The sequence below is a fragment of the Nestor notabilis genome, unplaced genomic scaffold, assembly GCF_000696875.1.
Source record: "Nestor notabilis isolate BGI_N333 unplaced genomic scaffold, ASM69687v1 scaffold28716, whole genome shotgun sequence".
Classification (NCBI taxonomy): domain Eukaryota; kingdom Metazoa; phylum Chordata; class Aves; order Psittaciformes; family Psittacidae; genus Nestor; species Nestor notabilis.
Window position 1 is genome coordinate 9,640 of NW_009931906.1, and position 11,038 is coordinate 20,677.

The window sequence follows — 11,038 nt, forward strand, 5'->3', positions numbered from 1 at the left end:
TGTTGTTTTTGCTTTTTCCTGAGTGTTTTCCACTGTTAATAGTTGTAGGCAAGATGCATCATTAAATGGACTCTATTGATAATTGTTTTTAAAGTTCATTTAACATATTAAGGAAAACTTCAGTGATGGGCTTTTACGAAGTGTTAGGTTATAGGAACACACAGCAAAAAGTTCCTAAAGAAATGTGGTATATCTGCATGGAATTCTAATGAAGAACAGAGTATTCTTTTAGTGAGAGTTAATCACTAGCTGTTGTGCTTTCGTCTGTGTTGGAACAGACAGCCTTTTTTTCCTTATCACTCGAAGATGAGGAAATCGTCAGTTTAGTAGCTGAAAAGAACTAGGAATAAGTTGTGAAAAGTTCACTCGTTGGGAAGGAATACTTCTCCATGTTCCTCTTTCTGTTCTTGTAGGAACTGCGTGTTATTCCCTGCACTCACCGGTTTCACAAGAAGTGTGTGGATCCTTGGCTGCTGCAGCATCACACCTGCCCTCACTGCCGCCATAACATCATAGGTAAGTGCTGCAGTACGGATGCTCCCGTCCACTCTGGGCTTAACAGTTTACAAGATAAAACAGAAATTGTGCCTGTTTGTAGATATGACCCATTGAGCTCATGTCTTTATTGTTACACAACCCTGGAAATACAGTGAAGGTTAAATTCTTTTAAAATTACTGTGTGCCCTGGAGTAACAGGTCACATTTCTGGTTTTCTGTGGCTATGGGTTCGATGCCTCGCAGAGGGCAGCGTTGGGCAGCTGCTGAATGCAAGGAGAAATGGATAGAATAGATGGCTATGTTTTCTCTTTGTAATTATAAAGACAAGACAACATACTGGTTTTTTATTTTCCAGTGGTGGTGTAACTTGGAAAGTAGTTTCCCTTACTTGCTCTCCCCTCCATTTCCTCTGTCTTGAAAAAGTTTTCTATTAATACACATTTATGTAAAATAGAGTGTAAAGCAAACACTTGAGCAGTAACTGTCAGCCTGGCTCTTAACCTGCAAGATGAGGAATATTGTGTAAGCAGAAGTTTTCGCATATGAAAACAGTATCTGTAATCGCTTCTTTTCCTTTTTATGAAAATCCAGTTGAGGGTTTCAAAGGCTTCCAGGCAGATGCTTGTGACTGAGTTTGTTTTGTTATTTTTCCTTCTGTGTAAAAAGTTGGTGCTTTGCTTTTTTTTTTTATTTATTTTTTAAAAGAACTCTGTTGTGTAATCTAATGGAATTCAGAACAAAATATCCTTTCTTGCACAAAGTGTATTCCTTTTTATTCCCTCTTACTTCTACTTCTCCACTCTTAACTTCTCTCATTCAGAACAGAAGAAGGGAAGTGCAGGTCCAGTCTGTCTGGAATCCATCAACCCAGCACGCAGCCGGCAGCAGAGGGTGATTCTGCCTGTCCATTACCCAGGCCGAGTGCACAGAGCAAACCAGATAACAGCATATCCCACTCGGACAAGCATGGACCCTCATGGAAACCCCATCACAGTGCTTACAGTTGAGCGACATGGTGATCAGAGCCTCTACCAAGCCCCGTCCCCAGCCTATATCCGAAGTTACCAGCCTATTCATTTGGACCATGGACCAAACACGCATCACTGTAGCCTGGAACACAGGGCTTACTCTCCAGCTCACAACTTCCGAAGATCCAAGTTTGGGCGTAACTTTTCCAAAGCAGCATGCGTTTCCCAATATGAGACCATGTATCAGCACTACTACTTCCAAGGCCTTAGTTACCCTGAGCAAGATGGACAGCTTCCAGCTGGCATTTCCTCAAAGGGTCCTTCCCGTGCCTTTCAGCCTGGTGGCAGCATGCTTTTCCCTCCTGTGGTACATGTAGTGCCCTCATCCCGCTTGGAGAGCGTCAGTACCTCCAGCTTTAGCTGCTATCATGGTCATCGTTCAGTCTGCAGTGGATATTTGGCTGACTGCCCTGGGAGTGACAGCAGCAGCAGCAGTTCCGGTCAGTGCCACTGCTCCTCTAGTGATTCCATGGTTGACTGCACAGAGGTCAGCAACCAGGGGGTTTATGGGAGCTGCTCCACCTTCCGCAGCTCTTTGAGCAGTGACTATGACCCATACGTTTACCGCAGTAAGAGCCCTTGCCGTGTAGGTGAGGTTGGTGGTGCAAACAGGGGTGCAATTGTTCTCTTGGAGGGCCCCCACCAGGATGAGCTCCCAGCTCATGGTCACAGTCTGGTGGGTGCTGACTGCCGGCCTGTGCCAGCTTCTTCCTCAGGGGACCAACTGTCTAATTGCAGCATGGATATGAACTATAGCAGTAATTCCTCACTAGAGCACAGGGATGCAAATGGCACTACCTCAGAGGGAGGACATGAGGCCACTCCTGGTGCTGCCTTGGATGTTAAAAGGAACTGGAAGAATCCAGAGATAGCAGGGCCGCTTATGGAGCAAGCATGCGCGTGCTGCTTTGAATTCCAGCACTCTGCCCTGGACCCTGGCAATGGGACAGCTGACTGTAGTGCACTCTTCCTTAGCTCTCAACTGTGGGGGACGTGTGGCCCAGGAATAGAACCACAGTCAGGGAACACCCCGGGCTTGTACAGTATTAACTCAGACCACTTGCATAGGACAGATGGGGTAAAATATGAGGGGTTGCCCTGCTGCTTCTATGAAGAGAAGCAGGTAGCCTGTAGTAGCAACAGTGGCAGTGGAGGTGGTGGCTGCTATACAGAAGACTATGCAGTGAATGTGCAGTACACACTTCCTGATGACACCTTGCCAAGCTGCTGTAAGAGTGTGTGTGATCTGGGTCAACGCATTCCCATAATTCCTGAAGACAGAGACTGTGAGCTTATCCTTCCTGCAGAATGCCAAGGGACCCACACAGGAGGCTGTAGTTCCTGGGATGGAACACCTGAGCTAGATACTTATCTGCACTGCCAAGGTACAGGAGAGGTACAGGACGAGAGGGAGGTGTGCTATGAGGCAACATCATTTCTGCGGCAGAACTACTCTCGGGAGGAGGAAGCTGGAATGCTCTTTCCCAGTCCCGCTCTGAACTTCCAGAAGCTGATGATGACCACAAAGGCCACAGGTAATACTTGTGCTTTTTTTGATTGCTTGCTACCTTTCTGTCCTAGTGTATGAAGTGCTGCCAGCTTCCTGGGTACCTGCAGCTGTAGAGATTACTGCCATCCTTTGCGTAATAGTAGTTTATTGACTAAACCTTCACCCAGAAGTGTGTTCTCTTGTTACCTGTGTCCATTTGGTCTTAGCTAGAGGAATAGAACATGACCGTCTACTATCTAACCCTATCAGAGTGTTCATACACATCCTTTGTGGGGAGGAGAAAACGTGACTGCTAGTATGAGTCCCCCATTAGAGCCCCCACAGCCAGGGACCCAGTTCCAGAGATAGCAGCTGTGGTGAGCTGCGTAAGTGGGCAAAGCCTCAGTGCTGGGAGGGGACAGACAGGCTGAAGGATTAAAAAAAAAAAAAAAAAAGGACTGAAAACCTTTGAATTGCTGTAGAATGTGTGGGAAAGTCTCTGCTGTGGACATACACAAGGGGGAAAAAAGAACTACCTGCGGAATGAAGAGGGTATTCTTTACCTGCCTTGCCAGTGCTGTTTTAAAGGGTGTTCATAGATTCATAGGATACCTGAGGTTGGAAGGGACCTCAGGCCACCATCTACTCCAGCCTCCTTGTACAAAGCAGGGCCAGCTCCGAGATCAGACCAAGTTATTGAGTTTGTCAGATTAGACCACGTTTATCAAGTCAGGCCACGAGAACCTCCAGGGCTGCAGTGCACTCCCTCTCTGGCCCTCGTTCCCATGCTTGACTGCCAGCATGGTGAAACGATTTTCCTTGTATCCAGTCTGAACATCTCATGTTTCAACTTAAGGTCATTCATTACCTCTTGTCCAAAATGCATCACTGTGAAGACCCTGGCTCCACTGTTGTGACAACCTCCATGTAGGCATTGCAAAGCTGCTAGGGAGTGCCCGGAGCCTCCTCTTCTGCAGGCTGAACAAGCACCAGTACCTCAGCCTCTTCTCACAGGGCGAGTGCTCCAGCCTTCTGAGCGTCTTGGCTCTCTGCTGAATTCGCTTCAGACAATTGACACCTTGTTGTGGGACCCCCAAAACTGGATGCAGTATTCTAGGTGCAGTGTTCCTTAGTTTCCTTTATCCTTCAGGTGCTGGATCTCATCCCTTGGAGAGAAGCCACATCGGTGACTAGACCTGTTCAGATGATCCCGGATGGAGAAGCGGAGCTTATCAGAGACTTCAAATTCTCATGGACCTAATTTTTTTAAGCTTTGACAGACAAAAGTGGTAATGTGGAGAAGTCCCTCCCCCACTTCCTCTTCCTTTGTGTCCACATCAGCTTGGTTGTCTCCTTTGTCCCTCTTGCCTGAAGCCTTCAGGCCTCCACTTGTGTGCAAAGCCCATGTGGGACATGGTGTGGAGCATTTCTGAGCTCTAGTGCCATTTCTGTATTAACGACAAAGTGTTATTTATATTTTCTTTTTAGAAGTGACCGTGTCAGCTCTTGCTGAGAGGTAACACGGTGTGTTGAATAAGCCAGGCTATGTGTAGATGCTGTTACCTCCTACTTAAAGGAGTCCAGCCTTTGATAAGCTCAGGGCTACACCTGCCTTAGAAACCAGATAGCACCTTGAAATTAGTAGTCCAGAGGGATACAGCTGCTGTATGGATGCTCAGATACCAACTAATCCTAGTGGCAAATCTTAGTAGCCAGCAAGTTATATGAGTGATTTTGAGGGAGTTGAAGCATTGGACTGTCTGCTTTCTCCTTTCCCCTCTTCCCCTTTTCATGCTGCTCTGATGATTTAACTAGGAAGGATCTCCTGCCATTATGATTAGTTTTAACAGAGTGGGGGAGATAAACGGGTAGCTCCGAATATTTTCCTCCTCGCTTCCTGCTAAACCATGGACCTCATTTATCTTCTGACTGGTGAAGAGTGATGGGGACCCCTCCCTCATACAGATACTAGAAGGAAGTGTTTAGAAAGGGTAATACCTTTGTAGGTAATGAACCTTGCCTTCCATAGGAAGTTCTCCAGGCACCTGTAGCCCTTGTTACGGCTGTGAGGAATGGTGGCATATGCAGGAAAGCAAGAGCTTGTAGCTTGGCTGCCTCATTTTGGAAACAGGTCAGGTGTCTTGTTTTCTTGATGACTGCAAGCATGCCTAAGGGAAGGAGTGCTTGTCACCTTTTGTGTGTGTGGCAAAGTGAGGGACTTGGTTTAATCAATGTTTTCTTTGCTGTGGTTGATGTAGCTTCCATAGATTGATCTGTTTTAAAGGTTTCCTGGGCCCAGCCAGTTGTACTTCATTTTTTGTCTTGTGTAAAGAGTGCTCTCTGTACCCCATTAGTCTGGGCACATACTTTTGTTCTTGTACTAGTGGGGATGTTTGTTATCATGAGATAATACTTCTGATAGCAATTGTTTCCTGTGGAAACAGCAGCTTCTGAGTAAGAGGCTATCATAGCATGGTTTAAGTTGCCTGTCATGCTGCATGTGCCTGAGGACACAGTGTCATCCTGTCTGGTGTATTCACAGCAGGCATTCTCCTAAAGGGAAACTAATTATTTAATGCCCACAGTGCCAGTCTTCTGCAGAGATCTGTCTGAAGTTCAGTATGCTTTGGAGATACTTAAAGACATGAAAAAGAGATGTACCATTCAGTTACATCTTCTGCCAAAGTAATGTCCTTGACAGCACTGGGCTAATCGTGAGAACCAGCAAAGTTAACTTGTTTGCTTTGTAGTCCCAAATGAAATCTTTTAAAAGAAGCAAACATCTAAGAAATAACAAATATATTAATCTGTTTACTTACTTTCTGTACTAAATAATTTAGGAAAAAATAATTCTATTTAAAGGCATTCACATTAAGTCTTTTTCAATGAACAAACATCAAAATCCAGCTGTTCAGAGAACTAATAGAAGGCAATATCTGAGTATGAGGTTAAGAGAAAAATTCCAGTACACACAGTTTCTGTGTATAAAGCTTATTGAAAATTTACTCATCCTCTGAATGACTGAAGTGGTATGTGTTGGGAGAATAAATTCTAAAGCTTTGGAGGTTTTGTTGAGGTACTTTTTAGGTCTTACCTTTCTCCTTCCTCCACTCAAAAGAAATACATAGTAGAAGCTATCGTGTACTACCTTGGTTATTCTGCTTCATGTTTTGTGAGGCACTGCCAAAGGCCACCTAAGATGCACTCTACTCTACCTACACAGCGTGTTGTGGTAAAATGTGGTTATAAAAAGAAATTTGGATATTCTGGCTCATGGTGGTTCTGGATGTACTGGTCTCATTCACTTGCTGTAGAAATCTGCCAGTACAACGATCTCAGCAGGCCTTAGCACAGACGTGCCCTATGCCTAGATCCTGTGGTTGGTTTTATAGTCAACATTTAGTTAATTCCCTGCTACCTGTATGTCTGTACAGATGGTTTTGTAACAAAATGCCTTTCTACTACTTACATGAACAGTTGTCATTGTGTTTGGCTCATGAGGCACTATTTAAAATGTTTTTAATTAAAGTCATAGCACTTAAAATTGTTTTGTATAAAATTTGCTGTAAAGATTTGTAATATGGTCAAAGGGCTCTTTCTCCTTCATTACCATTTTAAAAATGTTTTAAAAGCTAGGAAACATCTTGTATATATTCTGTGTATGTATAGCAGCACATTTCATTTATGGAAATATGTTCTCAGAATATTTATTTACTAATATATTTATCTTAAGCCATGTCTTATGTTGAGAGTGTGTGACATTATTGTAATAATCATTGAAAAATCACTAACATGAGGCCCTGTAAATACATGATAATTGCACACAAAGATTTTACAGTACTTGCTGACCAAAAATGATTTAAGAAAAGTTGTAGTTACCCGAGTTTTGTAAGAAAGTGTACAAATGTCTGTATTAAAAAAAAAAAAAAAAAAGGCAAAACCACACAAAAATACAGTTTTATTGCATATACATGTGGAAGTTGTCCTTCTTGTTTGAGGGAAAGGACATAGATAGTTGTGCTCCTCACAGTGTAGTCCTACATATACTGATAGGAACTCTAATATAAACAACATTTATTTTTTCTTACTTTTAAGTAACAGGTAGGTGAATCTGCATATACACGCACACAGATCCTAACAGATAATCACAATAAAAGATTCAGAAGTGGCTTTTTTTTTTGGAGGCGACCTGTAGTGTTCTGTCTCGGCACCATTTAGCTTTTGGCAAATGTCACCGTTGAGTACCAACCAAAAGTGGGCTTTTTTGTTGCCTGGTATTGGTGCAGTGTCAGTCTAGTCCTTGACAGTTTCAGCTGCCTTCCTAACACTGTCCCCAGGTAGCCTCACAAACCCAGTGTTTGCGTTACATGAAGGCTGCCTGTTGCTTCACCCCTGATGTTGCTTATGAGGAGGGGGGAAGTTAAAGATATTCATTGCAGGAAAAAACCATAGATTATAGGAAGGAAGGCAAAGACAGTGTAGGGCATAGAAGGACAAGTGAAGGGTTAGGAAAGTCGTGCACCAGAGTACGCTGCGGAAGAGATGGGTGAAGAAGCTCCGCCAGGGGAAAGAGACAGAGAAGGAAATGCAGTGAAGCTGAGACCGCAGTGTGGCAGAGCTCGTGTTCCTGACTAACAGGACAGTACTTGGGCCCTTATACAGTATGCAGGTTGGGGGCAAGCCCCTAAAGCCCCCAGGCACGAGTGACATCTGGAAAGCATCCTCATTTGTGTTTGGAACCTGCTGTTGCATGTAGCAGGGGAACTTAATTCTGGTTTCAGGTAAGAATAATCTAACAGAATAATACGATTTTGAGACCTGAGCCAGCATTGTGCAGGTGGGCACAACTGGATAAATCATAGCTTGAATAATCAAACTAAATCCAAGTCCTTACCCTGGATCATGAATCGCTGGTCCCACTGAAGTGAAAATCAGTGCTGTGCTACTCTTTTTGTCGACAGAGGGCATAATTTGACCAAAGATGTTTGTGCAGACACCAAAAAAAGAGAGGCTTCGAGGTGTGTGGCTACCAACCTGCATGTGTGTGTTTGTGTGTATTTATGTAATGTGTGTTTATATGTTATTGTATAAAGTTTTCCCCCATACGGTTATTTCCCATGCAGTGATACACATACACAGAAAATCTTCCCAGTTGCCTCTTCCAGTTTCTCCCTTTAAGATTTTTACCTGGTAATTCCCTTCACTTTCCCCTTCTTTCATCCGTGTTTAAGTGCACTGCAATTCAGTTACCTCAGAATTCAGGCAAGAGACGAGCCTTACATCTCTCCAATCCTCTCTTTCATATGTGAGAACTCCATGTTTGGTATGACAGCCTGTTGAACTGAAGAGTATCGTGTTGCACGGGATGCTTTCTAGCATGAGCATCAGTTATTCTCATCTCGGATAATATGGGAATGGGAAAGCCTGGTCTGTATGAGAAGACAGGCACAATAATAGAAGAACAACAGGCTGGAGGGAGTTAAGCAGCACCAGCAAGTGCTTCCCAATCAAATTACATGCCCTTTTTTTGCTTGATGAACGGAATCTTGGTAATTGCCAATGATTACAGATATGCATTTTATTTGAAAATTGATTCATTAAACAGTTGTTCTTAAAAGTAGCATAAAACTTGCCACATGTGTTTGGCTGATAGGCTTGTGTTGACAGGTCACATCCAAGCCGCCTTCCTCTTCCTTCCCTGCACCCTTCCCAGTTTGCCATTGCTGACTAGCGTTTTGTTTTGACATTTCTTGTTCTGAAGAAAATCTTGAGGTGATAGTGCTTTTAACAGAACAACATGCCTCTACCCTTGCTGTCCCACACAATCATCAGTAAGCCCATACTTGGTCTCTTTGAGAAAGACAGCTGTGGGCTGTTGGCTGAACTTGAATGTGTTGCTTAGTTTTGTATGTTTGTGGTATCCTGTCTCTTACTTGTTGTGGCTTTTCTTTTTTAATGACTAAATGTAAACATGCCTCTATCAAAAAACTAATGTTTTCGTATTTGGCGGGGGGGGGGTTCTTCATTGAGTTCAATATTTAAGGAACAAATTCGTGTACCATCTCCATATGGTAAAACAAGAAGCAGCAAGAGCAAACTACTCTTAATGAGACTGTACATTATGGTAACACTTGGTGTTTCTGTAACACTATCTCATTTTTGCTGTCCAATATTGGGTGCATCTGTCAAATGCTATGACAGCTGTTGGGTAACACTGGCTGTTACTTGGGTTCTGTGAGGAGAAAAGTGTCCTTAAAAGGATGATGGCTGTGTTCATATTGTGTGGAGCCTGTCCTAAGTCTTTGGCCAGGGAGAAAACAGCAAACCTGAAACCAGGTATTTTACCTTAGAGCAGAAGTGCCGTGTTCCTGTGACTTGGAACACTTCACAGGAAAGTGTCTCTTTCAACATAATGAATACACCTCCCTCATGGGGAATGAGACTGTTGCTTAGGAAACAACAGAAAAGGCAGCATTCCCCAGAATAAGCAGCAGTGCGAGAGGAGTCTCATAACCTGAATGGCAAGAAAGGAGAGCAGAGTAACCTCCCCTGTCACGGTGGTGTTTCTACAAGAAAATGAGAGCTTGGGTCCTGACACAAGAAGCCAAAGACAGTTTTGGTATCTGACGCTGGTGTTCAGATGTTTATGTAAGATATAGCTAAAGATTTCTTTAAGAAAGTGTGTCATTATTTTGGTCAGAAGGAGGAATTCATGAAAGAAAAATGTATTTGGCAAGTAAGCGGAAAGATCATTACCTGCTGCTGCAATCTGTAGAGAAAACACTGGAAGAATTATTACAGTTAGTTCTAATAGTTTAGAAACGTAAATCGAAACCTTGACTTGGACGGTACCTCAGAAATGGCTTCTCAGCGCGGTGCTGTATTTTCTGTATGTATCTTCTGTATGGAACTATTTTCAGCATTTTCAGCTCAATTACTCCCTTCTAACCTCTACAGCAGACAATGCTGCTGTAACGTGCTAGTGAACTGCAGCAGTTTCTGCCTCCGTTGTTCACTGCCGGCTGCGCTTCAGCAGCACCAACTGAACCCTCCTGCAGAAATTCACTGCTTTTTTTCCTCATCATTACCTAACGACCGCTTACAGCCGTTCGCTGGACACGGGACAAGCGCGTGTGAATACACAGAGTTCAGCAGTGTCACTGCAAGTTGGATTCATCCTGTTTTCTTGTCACTCATTTGGTTCATGTGACAGCCTTTGGATTTACAGTAAATTGTCTTGAGACTGAAATTCAGAATGCCAAATTTTATCCCAAAGCACAGGTGCCCAGTGGAGTTGATAAAGTACCAGTTGTGTGAATGTGTGTGCGTTGGGGTGTTACAAATAAAATGGTATGGTCAGAAGGCAGTTACATTTTTCACTCTCATGATCTCACAGTAGCAGATTGGTAAGGTTATTCATAAACATCTAGAACAATATTCAGTTGAAACTATCACTGGACTATATTTCATTGCAAGATTGTGAAATACCATTGGTATTAAGAACTAGTTGGACAAGTTTTTGTCAGGCGTTGTTTTTGTAGTTCACCCTTCCTTTAGGCAAAGTGGTGCTCAAGAAATTCTGCCAGCAGTCCTTCCCACTGCCTGAGAAGGCTTATTAAGCAGAAGATGAAACTGGAATAGCTAGTCACGCTCGTGCTGTGGCAGCCAAGTGTCTGCTGATGTGTTTGGTCTATAGTCATACAGGCTGCAGATTCAGTACTGTTTCCAAAGCTATCAGTAAAAACATCCCATTTACACTACTGCCAAGGGAGCTTAGAATACAGTGACTATAGTTCTGCAGTATCACTGGGTTGTCTGCCTGGGCAGTCTGATAAACCTCCTCAACATTGCACTGGCTATAGAAAATCTGGCAGAAACAGGCCCTAAAAAAGATGATGCTATTACTTGATTGAAAAAGCAGATGATATGTTTGATGTTCACATGGTACTGAGAGTATTTGCATGTGAATATGCAGAATCTGATGAACAGCCTAATACAACTACAAGCTAGAAATGAGATTCAA

The 11,038-nt window shown here is 43.4% G+C and overlaps 1 protein-coding gene across 1 annotated transcript in view; it reads left to right on the forward strand.

The window, feature by feature from the left end:
• Positions 1-4,209, forward strand: part of ZNRF3 (zinc and ring finger 3) — a 13,776-nt gene extending 9,567 nt beyond the window's left edge. The window contains exons 6-8 of the mRNA XM_010016123.1: positions 414-516; positions 1,319-3,061; positions 4,166-4,209. Coding sequence (XP_010014425.1) covers positions 414-516; positions 1,319-3,061; positions 4,166-4,209 — 1,890 coding nt within the window. The remainder of the gene's footprint in view (positions 1-413; positions 517-1,318; positions 3,062-4,165) is intronic.
• The last annotated feature ends 6,829 nt before the right edge of the window (positions 4,210-11,038 follow it).